The sequence below is a fragment of the Rhamphochromis longiceps genome, linkage group LG14 (assembly GCF_057381845.1).
Source record: "Rhamphochromis longiceps isolate RC_006_pf linkage group LG14, R_longiceps_female_GT1.1, whole genome shotgun sequence".
In the NCBI taxonomy this organism is placed as follows: domain Eukaryota; kingdom Metazoa; phylum Chordata; class Actinopteri; order Cichliformes; family Cichlidae; genus Rhamphochromis; species Rhamphochromis longiceps.
In genome coordinates, this window is record NC_140570.1 from 37,181,372 (window position 1) to 37,201,607 (window position 20,236).

General features: G+C 42.7%; 1 protein-coding gene across 1 annotated transcript; it reads right to left on the reverse strand.

Annotated features, from left to right (window-relative positions):
- Positions 1–422: 422 nt before the first annotated feature.
- Positions 423–14,806, reverse strand: LOC146654626 (pannexin-1-like). Its single transcript, XM_085380252.1, has 8 exons — positions 14,654–14,806; positions 8,263–8,462; positions 7,027–7,142; positions 5,249–5,436; positions 4,785–5,063; positions 4,186–4,408; positions 3,001–3,199; positions 423–2,537 (listed from the first exon to the last, which is right to left on the reverse strand). Exons 2-8 carry the CDS (start codon positions 8,441–8,443, stop codon positions 2,458–2,460), a joined length of 1,266 nt encoding a protein of 421 aa, XP_085236378.1. The 5' UTR covers positions 8,444–8,462; positions 14,654–14,806; the 3' UTR covers positions 423–2,457.
- Positions 14,807–20,236: the final 5,430 nt, after the last annotated feature.

Below are 20,236 nucleotides of genomic sequence, written 5' to 3' on the forward strand. Positions count from 1 at the left end.
TGGAACCACTTCCCAGTTCGGATCAGGTGACCCTGAAACCTCCCATAGTTATGCTGCAACAGGTCTAAGATGCTGACGGCTTCTATGATGCTCTCCCCTGTACTTTGTCTTTTCTCCTGCTCTGAGCTCCTTTTTGTCTTCTTTCCCCTCAGTTTTCTTTTTTGTCAGGAGTCTTTGTATAATTACAAATTATTTGTTTATGCGTGCTTTCTCTCAGTAAATATTCCCTTTTTCTGCGCAGCTTTTTAACAATCTTGCCTGCAGCTCAGATTGAAGAAGAAGAAGAAGAAAAACAAAAACAAAAAAACAACTGGTCTGGCCCCTGAGGTCAGATTGGGCCACCAAACAGCACGAGTTTAAGGATGTAAATAGCACCATGTGTTTGAGCATTGTATAGATCTGCTCAAGCCCCCGACCCACCCACACAACACACACACAGTTTATGGTGAGGTCAGTTTTAACCACTGCAGTCGTGTTTACGAATGAACAAACTTTCACTTCAAATCCAGAAACACAGGAAACGTTAACAACATCAAGTCTCTCTTTACACATTGCACAAATCTGAATCCCAATAATACTCAGCCATGACATTCAAAACACAAACAAGTTCAGAAAACAGTCACTGGTGTGGAGTGAAGAGAACAAGTTTCATCAATGCATGCAAAAAAGTTCCACAGGCACTTTAAAAACACAAAAACCGACGATCACACAGAGTCCAGTGAGAGGATTTTATCCCTGAGATCCCCCAGCAGACACGACGAGTTGATTTCCAGATCAAGACTTTTGAACATCTGAGAGATTTACACGAGTTCTCTCACAGCGATAAAACCTAAAACCTGACTTTGGATTATTTACGTCTATGTTAAACAAAGAAAACCTTGTAACCTAAAAAATATGTACACAAAACCAAGCTTCATGCAGTTGTACCTCTTTTTCTTGTAGCTTGACATGCAAAGGACAGTTTAATCACATCCACACATGAGAAAAACGTTCAGTTCTTAAGCAGGAAATCAGTCTGGGGAGCCAAACCCTGAACAAATACTGGGACTGCATGTTCATGAGTTAGCTACCTTTTAATGATTCCAGTTTCATTTTCATTTTCCTTTAAAGCGCTAACGTTGACTTGAAATGTGATTGACAATCGCATGAAAAACTCGTTCTCCCACTAAGGCAGCTCGCAGGAACAATCAGTCTGACAATATTGACTTTAAAAGCAGTTTTAGTGGCAGGAGGAGGAGCGGCTCTCCTCTGAGCGCCTCGTCTGGTCTCTAAAGGAAGAGAAAGCTCATCACTTCGGTCACGATGAGGGTGGAAAAGATTCCACGCTCAGGTCTCCACAGACGCTCCCTTCTTCTCTCACTCGTGAACGAGACCCTGACTGGAAGGTAAACTTTTGTCTGATAATCATGGAACCATACGGAGCTCCTGAAATGACTGTTTTTGAAACACGACGTGATCAGTTAGGACCAGAACTGACTGTGTCACGACTTGAGACTGACAAGTCAACAGGATAAACGATCATAATTTACAAAAAGAATTTCACGTTTTATTAAATATAGCCTGAACCTTGCAGCTGAGCTCACAAGGCCATCGGGAGAGTGTTTACCGAGGTCACTGAAGGCTGTTTTCACACAGACAACTAGAAGTGTTTTTGTGGCCCAAAGCGCAGGTTTATCAGACTCTGACACTATGTCCATGAAGATGTTCCATGCATTAAGCCTGTTAAACACCCTGAGACACAGCAAAGGCCAAAAAAAAAAGAACACACACACACATATATTTTTTTAAGTCTGAATCTGTCATTGAGGTTGTTCAGGCTTATTTTTTGGCTTATTGATGAAGTCCTGGGAGATTTTTCAGCAGATAGAGCGAGAACCGTGAATGTACAACAGAAAGAAAACAACCTTGCATTGCTCTGATTCCCTGCTTTGTTTATGCATAAAAATCCTAACGAACGACCCTGCAGGAAGCTAGATTCTCACAGGGAGCAGATAAGGGCGACCGAGGCAGCAGAGGTGGAACCGGGTCACAGTGTTTTTATAAACAGATGTTTTTATAAAGTTCTGCATTCGGGAAGTGGCTGTGTAAATGAGCAATGCATACATTACATAATACACGAAGGCTGGACCAAAACACGTCAGCGGGAACATAAAAGCATCGTCAGGAGGAAAGATGTTCCCAGTGCGACCTTTCAGGAGCTCCATATTCAGTGATTGTGTGTCAGAAAATGTAAAAATCCAAGTTAAGCTTTCAGGATTGTAGTGTTTGAAATTGTCCTTAAAAAAAAAAAATTCAGAGGAAGTCGAAATCAGTACCATCGGGAGTTTTAGCCAATCATCCTCCAGCGTCCTGCCATTTTTCCACGATCTACCGGACAGACAAAAAACACACTCTCCATCCTCTCTCCTCTGAAGAAAACGATTTAAAGTCTGAGTTTGTTAATCCCACGCTGAATCATCACATCGGTCTCTGTCGGAGAACGCCTCCGTCGCCGCTTCCTGCTGCATCGCTGTTCTCTTGCAGCAGAGGTCTGAGCTCTAAAAACACACAAATAAGCCCGTCTGTTACTGAAATGGACCTGAAAACCTGTCTGTAGAGGTTTGTAAAAACAGAGTTCACAGTGCTGCGTCAACTGTTCACAACTTACAATTTAGTATTTAATAAAAGATCAAGTACTGACTGGGTCATTGAAGAATATCAGATTTCTCTGCCAGATTCCAAAGAGCTCGAGTGGGAACTTATTCTTCCAGATTTGTAACAACTTTAATATTAAACCTGAGGCTGAAGCCTTGAAACTGCAGCTGTTATTCATATTCTGGAATCGCAGGGAACTGGTTCTGCTGGTTGAACCATCATCTCCTCAGAAACCTGCAGTCTGTCGCTTCTCTGTCCCTCCGGTAAATAAACACCACTGTGATGTCAGATTATACTTTTTCATCCACATCCTTACGAGAGCACCGACTCCTTCCAGTGAGATTTCAAAGCTGTTTCTTTTCTCACCTTTCATCTCCGTTTCCGTCTTGCTGCCGTTTTCTTTGGACGAGTTTGGACCCTCGTCGTTATCAGGCATCGCTGAAGCACTGGTGGGTTTCAACCCGTCTACGTTGTCCATCTTCACCAGGCAGAGATTCTGCAGCAGGCCCATGGGGTCGAAGCTTTCTCCGGCGTGCTCGCCTCGTCTCCTCAACATCTCCAACACCTACGGCCAGAAATCGTCAGGGAAGAAACGCACCATGTAGGATACTAAAACATGCTTTATTTAAACCCGGCAGGGCTGCAGGAACACCACAACAAAACACAAGTGCATATATGAAGAAAGCTAAAAATGTGCCTCCAATTCAGTTTGCAGTACTTTTTATGTGTTCATGCATGTCCAATAACCACAAAGTTGATTCTCTGGACCTGCACAACGCTTTCAGTGGGAGAAATGTGTCCTCACTCATCCGCGCCTCAACTGGCCGCACGTTTCCACAACCTTATAAACGCTAACGTTGCGTAACCATAGAAACCAGTGCGATTACATAACAATGAACCACGAGAGCGTCATCATAAATGGTCAGTGGTCATGTGGGCTATTCACAGGGAATGGATCACGGCACTGTGGATGATAAAAGTCACACTCTTATAATACTGTTTATAAGGTCTGCTGAGACTTAGTGATCAAAACGCTTCTCACAATGAAAATGTTCCATCCAGATGAACTGAAACAACTTTCTGAGATATTTTTTCCCAGTATTAGAGTTACCAAACCACATGTAGGACAAAGAGCATGCTTATGTGGGACAGTTTCTGACAATGAAGGGTAAACTGGGAGAGGTTTGGCATTTAACATGTGAAGGAGTCATATGCACTTTGTTTTCTTCTAACAGGCATAAAAGGATGATGTTTGGTTTCATGCTCTCATTCATATGCTCACATAGTCAGAGAGCCACGATGCCTTTTTTTTAGCCCCGAGTTTCTTGTGCAACATCTATTTAAGCCAATCAGAATGTGGGATTTTATCACAACACATGAAATGGGAGAATGGGACATAAAGAGGGAAATCGGGTCAACGTAACTATTCCAAACACAACAGAAGGATCTGGTTTCTCATGTACGAATGATTTGATTTTATGGTCAAACAACTTCACTTAAACACAGACAAAGTTCGGCCGTTTGTCATTTCTGATGCTTTAAAATACACACCTTCATATATTTGTAGGATTTCAGTTCACTGATGTTCTCCTCCAGTAGGAGCAGGTAGAGCGAGAGATCGTCACATTGGCCACCGGGTTTGGGCAGGACGCTCACAGTGGGCAGTGATTGGTAGGTTTCAAGGAAGTGGGCGTGGTCATAGCAGTAGAGGGGACGCAGACTGGCGTAGATCACAACTGGAATCAACGTGGCGAAGACGATCAAGTTTACGAAGCTGAGAAGAGTAATCAGAGAGATGGAGGCCTTAAGTATCCCAAAAGACCAACCTACTGGCATAATGGCAACAAAAAACTCTTTTTATCCAATGAAATGTGTCAAAAATGTGTCTTTTGGAGACTGACTCCTCTTTTGGAGCCAGCCTCTAGTGGGCGTTAGAGGAACTGCAATTTATGCCACTTTTTTTAACCCCCTGCCTGGTACCTGCAGTCTGCCATTCCCAGTTTAATGAATTTCAGTTTTTACTATTCTTGAAAGCAAAAGAGTTCAGATCTAATCATTGCACCACAGGTAAACTTGTTTGTAAAGCACAAATCAAAGCTTATTCTGATTTTTGATGCATAAACTCTTCAATGCAAAGCTCAGGAAAATACCTCAGCAAGGAGAAGACTCCCACGGCGATGAGCTTACACTGCACCCTGTCGGGGACGCCGGTGTCTGACTCGAGCAGGCCGACACGCAGCTTGCAGCCGAAGTCGTCTGTAGTGGAGGCCAGGCGGAGGTAGTAGCCCAGGCAGACGCAGGCGCAGAGCAGGGTGAGCAGAGTCAGAACGCGGCACAGGAAGTAGTAAATGATCAGCTTCCGCGAGCAGCGCTTGGTCATCAAGAACTTCTCCACCATTGGGTAATTGAAGCAGCCCTCGGTGGGATCGCTGTGGGAAGAAAGGGTAGAAAGAGCAGATTAAAGTGAGGTCGTGCTGGTTCTTTATGGATTTGCTGGTAAACACACAGTCAGACCAGTGGATGCAACAGTTATTCCACTGATTGGAAGCTTTTTGCCATGCTCCCAAACAATGAAGTGCATCCTTCCCACCCTGTTGGCTGTAAAGTGCTGTACCTGTCAGCGGACGGCTGCTCCGCTGTCGCCATCCGTTTGGCCAGAGTGACGGCGCGGTTATAACAGCGGTCCAGCTCCTCCATGATGAAGGCGAGGTCAGACTGCAGGAGCGGCGCAGCGCAAAATCTCCAGAACAACGCCGGGGCGTACATGAGCACGGCCACCAGCAGCAGGATGTAAGGAAAGAACTGGAGAGAGGACACAGGAGAGGAGGCAGCAGAGCTTTAAATAAGACATAAACAATCACATTAGCGGTGACGTTTCCACAAATACGACTGCTGATAAAAGAAAGGTGTGGACAGCTGACACACTGACACCGAGGCTGCTGTTATGCTGGTGTTTGCGTTGATAAACTAATGCCTGATGAAACAGACAGAGATAACAGTTTCACTTTCATAGAGAAATGAGAGAGTGTGTGTTCAGTTCTCTGGTCTTACTGTGGAGTAGTATCTCACATCATAAACCATAAAGTTTACAAGTGCTTTAAGAAATTAAACAGATGTGAATAAACTGAAATGTTTATTCACTAAATGTTTAATCTTCTCTCTGGCTCTGTAGCAGAGACCCTCAGCCAGCCGGCCCGATTACTGCAGTGGGATTTCCAGCAAAGCCCTGAAAGATCTCCACTCTGTCCAAACCTTCACCTTCTAACAGGCTCTTAGCTCTGGGCACATATCACCCCCACCCTCATAAATCTCCACTGACCCCTCAGCACCCCTCTGACCTGCTGCACCCAACCACGCGTCTGCTTTCTATCCCTCGCCCAACCTCCACGCCTCTGGGCTCAGAGCCTTCACTGTGGGCTGAAGGCTCTGAGCTTCACATCGACCTTTTTATGAAACATTTAAGAGACTTCTCAAAACTCGCCTTTTTGTTTATTGATGCTCTTATATTGAGTGTCAGCTTGTTTCTGTTCTTTAGGTGACAGATATTAATACAGTTCCATTTTGCTATTGAAACTATGACAGACAGATCACAGACAGATCACTTGGACTGGGTGTAAAATGTGGCCTTTTTAAGAAGTGACAGTTTTATGTGGATGCCTCCACGTAGTCTCCAAAAATAAAGTGAATTAAAAAGGGTGGAAACAAAGTTTCCCATGGCGATCACACTCACTTAATATCAACTCTTTATTTTAACAAACAAACAAACATTTTTAAATGAAAAACAAAAAGAAATCAGCAGATTTAGAGAGGGAATGAGCCAAGAGTGAAAGTGTGAAGGCGAACCGATAGTTTGATTTGAATCTAAGCTTCTCTCTGTGATTAGGCTCCAGACTCCAGTGGATTTTACTTAGAAATGAAACCAACTACAGACTGAGTGACATAAGAACCACAAACCCCCCCCAAAAAAGTGGTGAATCATAACAAAAGAAAGATATGGGTATGCCCTTTCTCATTAACGACAAAAACCTGAACCATGAAGAGGACTGGTAGAGCAGACTCACGTTTCAAACCCGACAGAATGAGCTGAAAGGCAGAAAGCAAAGCTCTGAGGGTTAACTGTGCTTTTGTGCACGATCAGCTGTTTGATCGTCAGTTTCTTGTGCAGGTTTATCCGGTGTCATTATAGAAAGATCGTTGTAGGTATGTAAGGAAACATGCACGCCCATTACAGTCCTCAGAATGCACCCTACTAAAAATATCCGAACCACACCCTGAAATCTCAAACCCGAGGCTGCCTGTGAACGTCAGAAAGCTTTCCTTTCACTCTGAATCAAACACAGTGAGATTAAGATGGCTTACACCTTTTCAGTAACTGTAGCACTGTGTGTGTACCTTGTGCAGCCACAGAGGTAGAGTCTGCGTGTGCACGGCCGCCCAGCAGAAGGAGTCCACATAAGCTGCCTGCCTCCATGAGAAGTTAGTCGGAGCAAAGCAGCTGATCTGAGTACCTGAGAGAAACATGGAGACATGAAATAAGCCCCAGCAGCAGGGTCAGAATCAACACGAGTGACACGGCATAACCTTAAGTCCACAGTATACTTCCTGGAAACAGATCAGGATTCTTGCAAGACCAGATCTGTCTGTGGTTGAGTGGATTTCTTAGAAAGATTTCTCACAGAATGAAGTGACCCAGACAGGACTCGTACAGGTTCGAGTTAAGACTGTGAGGCTTTTTAAACATGACTGTGAATAAAATTGAAGAAAACATCAGTCACACGGCGTTAGAGACGCCAGCTGGTTGGTTCAGGAGACGTTCTGTCAGAAATGCCAGGCGATGAATAAAAGGCCTTCTGTAGGTTCTTTCATCTCTTTTAAACATTCATTTGTTGTTTGTCTGAAACTTGTGTTTTCATGCTGCTGTAAGACAAATTCAAACACACCTGGAGTTTAGCATCTTCCCGATGGACACCTAGACATGTGGACTGGTTCCAAGTTCAGATCTTTAGACCACTTTAGACCCACACAGACAAGATCCGAGGAACTAAGCTACCCGAGAGGCTAAAAAGCCCAACTGACCTCATATTTTATACAGGAAATCTTTTTATAAACCAATGTGTATGTGTTTATCACACCTGTGCCATTTCCTTTATCTATGAACATAATTTCTGCATCTGCCACCAAAGTACGGACACAATTTAAGAGCAGCATGGAAGAAAAACTGCAGGTAAACCCAAGAAGCGAGGACAGAAAAACGGCCACATGTAAGCAGAAGCAGCGTCAGAGGAAATGGAAGTGTTTTAAGGAGAAGATATTTATGAATAGGGTAGAACCGTCTGTTAGCCGACACGCACTGAAAAACATCACGGGGCAGTGATTAGAAGCGGAAAACTACAGAAAATGAATAAATGAAAAGCTTTAGGAGAAGAAAACTGACAAAAACGTTTCTATGATTAGAAATATGACAGTGGCGCGTACAGATGTGCAGCTGGAGTCTCTTAAAGGCTATTCAGGCTGGATTCTGTGACTTCTGATGAACTCTTCTTCATGAGATTACCACCTAACATTTAACTATCACACAGTCACCTGCGTCATGGAGCCAACTTTGCTCGTTCCCCCGGCTTCACTCACCGACTGAGACCTCCTGAGCGAAGGCCAGAGAGATGAGGAGGAGGGGAAGGCCCACGGCCACGCAGGTCACGATCTTGTCCACGGCGAGCTCCGTTCGAACGTTGCGGTATCGAGCCTGGTTCGGGTCCTTCAGCAGAAAGTCGCTGAACACGTACTCCGTAGCCACGTGTGCAATGGCCATGTCTATGCTCTGCTCTTACCTGTTGACACAAATCAACAAGCATCTCCGTTAGCACGTCTCACAGAGGTAATGCGGAATCAGCTCGCTCTGTGCCATGACTTTGGTTGTTTTACCTTCATACTATGAAAACGTTTGGCTTAAATCTGATGCATTTTCACAAATGTTTTGCAGTATTTTTGGGTACTGATGTCTTTAGAAATAGCAGATATTCAGAAACTTTGACATATCCTGTGATATTAATGATCAAAGTTGGTTACAGAAAAATTTGCTCGAAACAAAATATTTTTGGCTTTACACTGAGACGCTGAGTGTGGGCTTGTTTTCATCTGGCTATCTGTTGTACTTCTGAAGTTACGAGGGTGTGAAACATGCTTCGAAACTACGAATTAAAAACTGTCAAATTTCGACCCACACCCGTGCACCTCGAGGGCCTGTAACTGTGAAAACGGCCTTTATATATTATATTAAATTGAGTTTGCACGGCTCTGACATGTTCCCCGAGTTCCCGTCGCCTTTTTGCCAGGCAAATTTAATGTGAGCGATGCAAAGCAGCACACGAGGTGAACGTGTCCTGTTACAGCAGCTACTTAATTTCCCAGCTCGCTGCCTAATATCGCTTTAACGCAGCCATAATTAAATAATGCACTAACATAATAACCTGTATTAGTCTTTAATTAGACATTCCAGATTCCATAATGAGGTTTTGCTCATTTTGTTCGCCAACAGCAGCTTTATTTAACTCCACTTTCTCCTGTTTGTCAGTGTTCACTCCGTGAGCACTTTATTAGGATCACGGCTCCATGTGCATTCGTGCAAATTAGCCAGTCATGTGGCAGATTCAGATAATTTGTGTAAACTCTATTATTACTCAGAGTCACAGAGATTAAAGTTGGGATAATCTACGGGAAAAGAAAAATCATCACAGACAGAAAGGACACGCTCCATCTGCAGTACTGAGAATATCTGCTAAAAATGAAAGGCAAACCACAGCCGATCTACCGTTTTATCTAAAGTGTCTGTATTTAAATCAAACTTTGACTTCTTGTCTCGATTATTTAGAGCTGCTGGTTCACATGAACCGAAATGGGCGCAGGGGGAGGATGAAGGAGCCTCCTCACTGCCAGTGGCGTGTCTAGAAAATTTTTGTTGGGGGGGCCAGGTAGGGGCACAGATTTGGAGAAGGGTGGCAGATGTAATTGGCAGATAATGTTAAAAACAATTCTATTAACCATAATTCAATAACCCTGTAAACCTAATAACCGAATGCGCTTTTAACTCTTATTAGAATGAGATTTTAACCACTACTGTGCAAAGTTTTTAGATACTGCGTTGCTAAAGGACAAGAGATACAATCAGTGTTTTGTCAGTGTTTACTCAGCATTCAAGGACATCAATATTTGCATAGTATTTTTACTGACATGTAGTGCACATATGTTTTGGGCAAAAACATTTTTTAATATTAAAATATGAACATTTGTAACAAACAATTGACAAATTAGCCAATGCAAAACTTTATCTGCCTGTTAAAAAAAGAAGATAATCTTCTCACAAACTGGTGTTTGATTTTGAAACAGGAAAAAAGTGGGGAAACAACTGAAAAGACTAACATTTGAATAAAACCTGAAAGCAAGTAAATACTTTCTATGCTGCCTTATGGTAAACTTTGGTAATATTGATAAAGAACAACACTGGCTGATGATGAAATCCAGTCAGCTGGCATGGTGACACTGCCAGTATTAACCTGCAGGGCTGGACTGGGACAGAAAATCGGGCATTTTGACTACAGGCCGACCCACCAGGTAGTAAAACCATAAAGCCTTTGAATGAAAACAAATGCTGTTGTGACAGTGATGTATAGTCTTGTTGGTATATGTATGATTTCTATACATTTTACATCAGATAAAAACTTTGGTTGTAAGATTTAGATAATTATTTAATAAAAGCTAGATATTTTAAATGAGAATAAGAAAGAAAAGTATTTCTTTGTGCCCCCCTTTCCCTGTTAATGCCCTACCTGCCCCCCTGGCATAACTTTGCTAGACCCGCCCCTGCACAGTTACCAGCTGTCAGCTGCTTAGAAAAGGATGCTGGTGTTATTTGTCTCTCAGAAACAGTTCATAACTTCAACTCATTCATGTCACCTAAAAGTTAAACCTGTTTCTCCATCACAGCTCTGATGATCCAGTAAGGACATCTCCTGGTTTCATCTTCATGTTTCCCTCTCACCACATATCCAAACCGACATCATGACCAGCAGCTTTACAGCTGTGGCTCCAGCAAACATCAGCTGATACTAGAAATTAATATTAAATAAATTCTAACAACAGCTGATCAAGCTTAAACGTGCTGCTGTTGTTTAGCGCAATATCCACTGGTTTCCTCTTTCTGGCGCAAAGTGGGCGATAAACAAACAAGAGAGAAAAGCCGATCAGCTGATCATCGATCAGTTTCATGATTGAAGTAGCAACAGGAGAGAGAGGGGGAGAGAATGAGAAAAGAAGAGGCAGCTGTGCAGCATAAAGACAGAATAAATCCAGCTTTGTGTCTTTTTCCATTCTAGCTAAAGTTCGGGACAAACTGCGTCTCTTCTCAGCTCAATACGAAACGCGTAATATTTTCTCTGAATGAGGGACCATTCCATTTTTAAGGAGCCGTTGGCAACTCTACTAACTAACCTTATGAATAAAATAAAGTTCACTATCAGTAACATCATAGCACCCACCCAGCTGTATAAAAACTCCGTCAAACTGGCTAGAACGCAGTATGAGTTATTGCAACTGACAGTAAAAAGTCAGCAACATGAAAATAAACTCCACCTAAACTTAGTTCATATCTGACCCAGATAGACTGCAGGTCATAACTTCTTACCTGAAGTTCAGTTCACCTGACACTCGGACTGGCGGCTGCCTCGGGTCTCTCCTCCTGCCTCCCCTTCCCTCATCCACCTGCTGCCTCTGTGGAAGCCCCGCCATAGCCACCACCAAACAACTGAGTTATTTTTACACATCGACCTGCATCTGGCCAATCCACCACCTCTCATTGTTCATGCCCTTACAAAATAAAAATAAAAAATAAGTCACTGGGGATATGCCCGGTATGCCCGATGGCCAGTCCAGCTATGTTAACCTGCAACCAAATCTGCAGCTCCATACAGCAATGTTACGACTTAGATTATATCTTATAACTCATAACTCTTATGTTAGCTGCCCTCAGTAGCATACTGTCAGAAATATTCGACGGCTGCAATAATTCTTTAAGTGTTATTTTTTCCTTGGGATTCTAATTTCACCGAAGTTTACTAAACTCAACAAACTTAATATTACTTACCGGGACATTTATTCTGTCCTCATTTTCTTTCACCGAAAAATTGTTTCCTGCAGTGCGTCTTTCGTGCTTGGCTCTCCTACCTTTGCTAACGTGATGCACATAGCGCAGAAGCCGATGCTGCATTCACTTACACTCGGATATCTGAGCTTCACCGTGAAAACATAATCGTACATTTGATATTTGATTGAATTTTATTGTTTTGCCTTTGGGGTGGCACCTGGGGTGGCCAGTCTGGTTGGGGGGGTGGCCTGTGCCCCCCCAGGCCACCCCGCTGGACACGCCATTGCTCACTGGACATTTCTTTGGTCTTTGGAGGAAAAACCGCTCACACCACTTAGTGAAGGTCAGGCCACGTTCCTGCTCCACTTCCTGCAGAAAACTCATAATCAGCGAGCTGTCAACATACTTTAAGACAACTCTTGGTCCACGACAGCTCTGACGATCGATCCCTGAGGGGATCCAGTGCAGGGCGAGAAACTGCTGGACAGGGTTTTATTGAGGCCGACCCTCTGAACTCAATCTTCCATCTTTGGGCACCTTTATTTTTTATTTTATCAACTGTAGAAAAGCATTAAACAGGCTGGAACAGTCAGGCTGTGCCACTCCGAGTGACCTTCGGCGTAAATTCAACATGTTTATGGAACGAGGCTCAGCTGTGAGCATCACTTCAGACCCTCAGCAGTGTTTTCATGCTCAGCTCTTAAAGCCGGCACTCAGAGACACCGACAGTCATGTCGATGTTTTCCTCCATGATTCACGGTGACAGCAGGCGTTTTCTGGATCTTGTAGTGTGTTTGGTACGGGTTCTGTCTGCAAAGCAAACTGCTCTACAGGGATATTGGTTTCATTTTGCTCTACTGAACAAATATTCCAACAATTTCCTCTTAATAAACTGAAGCTCGCACACAGTTTCACTTGTCAAAGGGTCAAAAATAGCAGGAAAACACACAGACCTCTGTTAAGTAAAGCAACACAGCCTCTTTGTCTTCACCGTGTGTGCCAGTCCTTCTTACATCCACAGTTTCCCTCCTGATCTAAATATTCATCATGAGCATTTCTTGGAAGTCTGGTTAAGCTGAGAACTGTAGTCATTAACATAACAGCACAGAGCTCTTTAAAATCACCTTCTGTTAAAGCCTGGAGCCTCACGGTTATTATCCACAGCGTCATGCCATGAACAAAGATTAAGATTAGTCACTATGAGTCATGAGGTACAGGCCACTTCAGCCACCAGCGCCGCTGCTCCTCAGCTGTGCAACCTCAGACTCGTGGAGTAAAGCGAAGCCTGATTTTAATAAAGAAGGATTTCAAAACCCCTCGTGATCATCTTCCCACGACATCATCGGCCTGCTTTGTTTGCTTTACTTGTTTGTTTTCTTCATTTTTAATGCAAAGTCTTCATTATTCTCAAAGATGGGCTGACTACGTAACTCCGGAGCGTCAAACATGTTTTAGTTCAGGAGACCCGACCTGATCTGAAGTGGGAAAGACGACTGCATAACAACACACGTCCCTCCAAAGGTTTTAAAGCTTAAAGAAGCAGAATTAGAAAATACAAGAAGAGTACTTCAATTTGTCATGAATTGTTGTACTTGGGAAGTAAGTTTTATCAGGCTAAATATACCTGATGCTAATGACAGTGTTACAAAACCTCATGTCAATCTCCATGGCACTTTTAAAAAAATACAAATCAGGGTTGGAGTTTGTTTCCTGCCGCGTGTCTTAAGAGCTTGAAAAAAGAAGGTAACACTGTGGTTATGAAGGGGTGGGTGTGGTCAGCAGCAACACTCAGGTATGCTGTAGTGTTTAGGTGATGATCAGTTGGTGCCAAGAAAATATCCCCCACACCATCACACCAGCAGCAGCCTGAACAGCTGACACAAGGCAGGATCCATACTGTTCTTTATGCCAAATTCTGACCCGACCATCTGAAACCCACAGCAGAAACTGACACTCACTCCTTCCAACCTTCTGTTGTTTAACGTCGGTGCCCCGTGTGAACTGTCGTCTTAGCTGAGAACAGGAAACTGAAGCAACAGCGATGCACCAAAAATACCGAGAGGTTGTGGTCTGGCCCTGCAGCCCATCTGCCGCGCGCTCCGACGCGCTGTGGATTCAGAGATGTGCTTCTGTGTTATCTTGGCTGTAGCACGTGTCTGTTGTTTGAGTTACTGTTACCTCCATATCAGCTCAAAGCAATCCAACCATTCTCCTCTGCCATCAGCGACACCACTTTACTCCAAAAACTGCCGCTCACTGGATATTTTCTCATTTTCTGACCACTCTCTGAAACACTCTGACCCACCTGTCTGGTAGCAACAACCATGCCACGTTCAAAGTCACTTAAGTCACTTTTAAGTCCCCATTCTGATGCTGTTTGAAAATCAGCTGGTCCTACATGTCTAAATGCACTGAGCTGCTGCCATGTGATTGGCTGACATTTCTATTAATAAACAAATGGAAAAGTGTACCTTATAAAGCTATAGATAGAATTTAATGTCACAGAGGAAGGACAGAAAACCTTTAAATGTAGAGTTTTTGTATCTAAACAAGGTTGCTGTTGTTTTTTTAAATCTCTTAATGATTTTTGACCTGTTTGTCTCCATCTAACAATAATTCCAACCTTCCAGACACGTTCCCTCCTCTGTAATGCATCACCATAATGAAAAATATGGACTTATTAATAATTGTACTTTCACTTTCACACTTTAAAAACCGCCGGTGGACCGAAAACGACCGGTTCTGGCCGGCGGGTCGCAAGTTTGACACCCCCGACGGCTGGGGTGGCTAACAGCGATGAAGCGGCATAAACAGACGGTAGAGTGACTTTTAACGAAGCTGTGATTTACTCAAAGCTGGCACACATCATAAACCCGCGCTTACCTGCTGCTGCTTCCGTCAGGTGTGTATCAAAGCGTCATGGCCGCGGTGGAGGCTGTGTGCAGCGGGAATCACTTCAGGTGCTTTCCAGCGCAGCTGCTCGGCGGTGTGGCCGCCAGGCATTCAACAGATAGAACAAAACAACTTTCGAAATCAATCCTCTTCCTGTAAGACTCAAAACTCCTTCCGTTCATCTTCGTGATGCCTTCACGTTGGCTCAGAATTTTCCGATCTCTTGCTGCCTTCAAGTGCAGCGCGGGATTTTGTAACTTGTAGCTCGGGAGTCAATCGGCGAGCAAACTCTGCTGAAAAATCTTTCTTTCTTTCTTTCTTTCTTTCTTTCTTTCTTTCTTTCTTTCTTTCTTTCTTTCTTTCTTTCTTTCTTTCTTTCTTTCTTTCTTTCTTTCTCTTAGTAGTATTTTATCTGATATATAGTAGTAGAAGTATTTTATCTGATATATAAATAGTCACTGATCTTAAATTTATTGCAGGCTACACACATCAGAGTTAGGTGCTCATCCAGAGGATGCAGCACTAACTTTTATACACTCTCCGAGGGATCGTGAAACTTCTGTTTCCAGAAGTCATGCAAATGACTAAAACTGTGTTTATTGGTTGATTCTTAAGCTATTCATTCAACAGTCGCCTCAAGGTGCTTTATAATGAAGGTAAAGACCCTACAATAATACAGAGAACACGCTACAATCAAATGACCCCTTATAAGCAAGCACTGAGCAAGAAGTAGGCTGGGGCAGCCATCTGTGATGTATTTCAGTGCTGGACTTTGTAGACAGTCCCTGCATGCTCAGCAGGCATACAGACCAGTGCTGTTACAAAGGTCCAGGTCAGAGGTCAAGTTGTTTTTAATAAAAAGAGAGCAGAATGAGCTTCAGTTTGCTTCAGTAAGAAGTGTGAAAGACTACATTTTAAATTGCAGGCCTGCTGCTGCTGATTAAGACACGGACACCCAGCAGGACTGATGTACATGACACAAATGTACAAAGTTTGATGAGCCCTCACCGAGTTTATTCATTTTTTCCCACCCCGTCATCAATAATTACACGTAGAATGTATGAGTACATAAATCAGAGCACCTCAGCTACAAAAATTTAGGGCACAAAGATATCTTCAGTAAAAGCTTTAAAGTAGCTGATATCAGATGGAAAATTAAGCTTTTTTCCATAAGTGTGAATGCTCACAACCATCTCTGCGCATAAACCAGAAACAAAGCTTTACAGGAGACATTCACAAACCGCTGGAAACCTGGGAGACGATGCTGCTCTCAGAACAGCGACTAACACCTCTCTTCTGACATCAGGACGGCAGCGCAGAGTCTCGGCACAGTGAAGACACTTCAGCACCAAACCTATTCCTGCTGCTGTTACACACAATCATATACACACATCTTTATATGCACGTGATGTTAGGAAACTATACTTACTGCTGCACACAGTTTAGAATCCATTATGACTTTTTATTTGAACACTGATATAACTAAAGGCATTTGTTGGTTTTCATATAATATATTCAGTTTTCTAGGAGGAGTGCACACATTTAATTAAAACAATCATATTTACTTTGTATGTTTTCTCCGAGCTCCAAAGAACTCGTTAACTGCAGAGGATCTGGGAAGGAAAACCCTGCAGAGCATCTGCAGTTAACGAGTTGTAATAAAAATGTTCTGGTTGTAATAAATATGATATAAAGGAACACATGTTTTATTATCTGTTAATTTAATATGTCCATTTGTTCAGGTTTATATACAGTTGCTGTGTAAGCTTCCCCTCCTTTGTGTTTGGTTGACCTCATTTTTAAACCTGTTCACTTAACAACTACTTTTCTTCATAGTTTGGGGAATTTTTCTCATAACTCTTCTATCTGATTAAAATCTAATTATCTTCCACACTTTGTCCTTGAGCCTCACTGCTTGGGTCCCTCACAGGAGCTAACCACAGAGCAGCCGGTCATTAAAACACAGCATGTCTTTATCCCGTCTTCCTTTTCTCACCCAACCGGTCGCAGCAGATGGCCCCGCCCCTCCCTGAGCCTGGTTCTGCTGGAGGTTTCTTCCTGTTAAAAGGGAGTTTTTCCTTCCCACTGTCGCCAAAGTGCTTGCTCATAGAGGGTCATATGATTGTTGGGTTTTTCTCTGTATGTATTATTGTAGGGTCTACCTTTCAATATAAAGCACTTTAAGGTGACTGCTGTTGTGATTTGGAGCTGTATAAATAAAATTGAATAGAATTTAATTAAAACACACTTTCTCTGCTTGAATCTTTGCAGCTTGTGTTTTGATTTAGTAAATTTGGTGTTTTATTTTAATCCCTTTGAGTCTTGAATATAAAGATATTAATAAAAGAGTTCGACTTCCCTCTTGTTTCCCATTTTCTATTTAAAAAGTCTGGCATGATTGCCTTCATCTGTGTCTGTGCTTTGAATGGAGGTATTCAGTGTGTTTGTGATGGGTTCATGTGTAGCTTGAACATAACTTTAAAAATTAGTGTTCAAACAGGGTGACTGGTCCCTAATGTTTGCACTCAGGGAGCCTTCGGATGAAGGCTGTGGCACAGTTTAAATGCTGGCTTGTTGCTATTTTACTAGTTAAAATTATAATATCGTGTTTAAAATCGTGTAATTGCTCTTTTTGTCTATCTGTTGTAGCGCTGTGGCCACAAACTCTCTCTTCAGCTTTCAGAGCGATTAATTTGCCAACAAAAGAGACACACAGGTGACTGAGTATCACCTATACCGCCACCTGTCGTCCTTTCTTTTTCTTTTCCTCGACAAATTTTCTATATTAGGTATCCAGTAACGTCAGCAAAGTTAATTATTTTGGTCACGATATTCATTTAGAGAAATGATGATATTATAAAAGTCTTAATCAACCCTGGAGTTTCCCTCCTCCCCGGCACGATTTGTTGTTTCTGAGCTGGGATTTCCGGCTCAGATTGGAGCCCGTAAAGGGAGCATCCTCCAGGGCGGCGTGACTGTGGATCTGCGCAGCATGCAGCAGCTCTGTGGCAAAGAGGAAAAACACTGATTCATAGAAACGCAACAACAAGCAGCTCTTCAAGCTGAAGTGTGGAGAAGAGTGATGAGGAGCGGCCGGGATCCTGTGCCTGCGTCAGGCTCCCGGTTCGCGCCTGCGCCTCTTCTGAAGTGTGGCCATCTGAGATGAGCTGTTCTGCTCTGGAAATATTTGGGACGTCAGAACGAAAACCATTTTGAAGTCATATTGATGTTGGTCTATCGCTATGAATTCTGGGGATTCTCGTTCTGCCCTCCGCGGTCCTCCCAAACTTCTCCAGCTGCGTCAAGTTGCAGTGAAATGGGCACAAATGCGCCGGAAATGGGAGGATGTTACACTAGAAAACATAACCGAGAAGCTGGAGGGAAAAAGAAACCCTCAACTGTCCGCTCTCTTTCAGTGACTATCGATATAACGTTTTTGATAACTAACACTTTATTAATCCCAAAAGGTGGAAAAGTCCTAAAACCACACAGGAAACCGATTTTTTAAAATAGCTTAGTGCAATACAATGTAACGTATCAAGACATTGACCTTACTAAGGTAAACAATAATAAAATAATAATTTAAATACACATATTTAGTAATAATACGATTATAATTTATTGGAATCTGAAATTCAACAATGCAAAATAAACAGAATAAAGCATATTAAGATTTTAAAACATAAGCACAGCAATCATGAGGTTGTGTGGGTGCTTTGAGATCATAAAGTGGCCAATATGTTCCCAAGGTGTGCAAATAAGAAGCTGGTTCATCAAAATGGGTATGAGTTATTGTTTTTGTATTTTTTAAATAGGTTTTTTTGTTTTGTTTTGTTTTTCTTGATGCATTCTCAATCATCCAGGGAAGTAAATCTCCAAAAAGTTGATTCTGTTCCTTGGGGTGGACCAATTTTTGGCGCAGCGTGTTTTGGGGTTTAAAAGCCGCAGAGACCCGGTGTTTAGAAAAAATGTGTCTCAACTGCTCCAATACTCCTGACACGTATGGGATCACTACAGGTTTTCACTTGGGCAGCGGTTGTCCTTCTCTCGTGGATCGGCTGGAGCTTTCTTTAGGCGCCTTCCCAGCTTTGACAAAAGTCCAGCTGGGATAACTACATTTACTCAGGGCCTTCTTGATGTGCTGTTCTTCTGCCTCCCTGGCCGCTGTGTCTGTGGGGATGGTGTTCGCTCTGTGTTGTAGCGTCCTGATGACACCCAGTTTGTGCTCCAGTGGATGATGAGTCAAACCTTAGATACTGATCCGTATGTGTAGGTTTACGGTACACGTCAGCTTTTAGATGTCCCCCATTACTGATGGAAATCTCACAGTCTAAGAAGGCTAACCTGCCACTTTTCATATCCTCCCTGGTGTGTCGGTCCACCGAGTTTATGTGATCCGTGAATTGTGGTACGTCCTGAGATTTGATTTTCACCCAGGTGTCATCCACATATCGGAACCAATGGCTTGGTGGTGTTCCAGGGTAGGATAGTGAAAATCAGTGGTCTTTGATCGGTGGGTTTTGGTCAGTGGTTGTTGATCAAAGGTCATGAGAATTTGCATAATTAAGATTAAGGAACTGACCTCCCAGCCCATTGTTCCTTCAGTGGGCTGGTTTCAGTCATTATGCAAATGTACTGTTTATAAGTTTGGGGAAACCTGCAGTCAGCTGAGACTGAAGTTACCTGGATGAGTGACGAAACGTTTCTCCCACAAAACGCTACGTCCAGATGAACACAATCAACTTTTTTGGAGATTTGTTTTGTTCTGTTTCTCAGCTTAGTATCGCTTTCTGGAGCGACGTCATCACTCTTCCGTTTTATTATTTCTTCAGTCATAACATGAGTCAGATGCCAGATGTGAATGGAACAGATGATGTAAATAGAGACCCACATCTGTCTCAAACACACATGTATCCCCCTTCTCGGGCTTAATTTTGTTTGATAAATTTGACACAGACTAAAACAAAATACATTTCCTGTGTGTTTTCTTTTCTTTTATATTCTTTTGTTGGTGTTACGGTTCACTTCACTTTCACTGCAGTCATTTTTTCTTTTTAAATTCAGCAAGTTAAAAAAATGTTTTTCATTCCTGCTTTTTAGTTTTAGTAAACTGTAGACACTGAGATCATGAACCGCTATAAATGATAAATGAATAATCCTCTTCCTGGAGAAACTTCGGCTCTGCTGCCAGGGGGCAGAAATCTCTATCACCTCATACCACACCTGCTTCTATTTGTTAAGATTTCTAATTATTAAACGCCCTGTTGTATCATATTAACATTTTATTCATCCATCTCTTTATTTGACCTCTTTGCTATTTTCTTTTTAACAGAACTCCTCGTTTTGTGTCTTTTAATGTAACAGTGCAACTCTGTACCATGTTTCGTTTTATTTAGATTCTCAACGTGGTTTTATTGTAAATTGTGTTTGATATTTTGGCCCTGGGACAGAATAAGTTCAAACCTTTCAGACAAGTATGTATTTTGTCTGTTTCATAACCTGGATGTTTTATTGTGAAAGTCTGGACCGGAAGCTCCGCGCTCTACCTCCGCGCAGCCTGACGCCGGTCGACGC

Bases quoted from the DNA above. Each gene is read 5' to 3' on its own strand.
- LOC146654626 (XM_085380252.1), bottom strand. From the start codon at position 8,443: ATGGCCATTGCACACGTGGCTACGGAGTACGTGTTCAGCGACTTTCTG. The intron at 7,143-8,262 runs GTGAGTGAAGCC...TGTTTCTCTCAG, and splicing joins CGCTCAGGAGGTCTCAGTCG to GTACTCAGATCAGCTGCTTT. The intron at 4,409-4,784 runs GTATTTTCCTGA...TACTCTTCTCAG, and splicing joins GGAGTCTTCTCCTTGCTGAG to CTTCGTAAACTTGATCGTCT.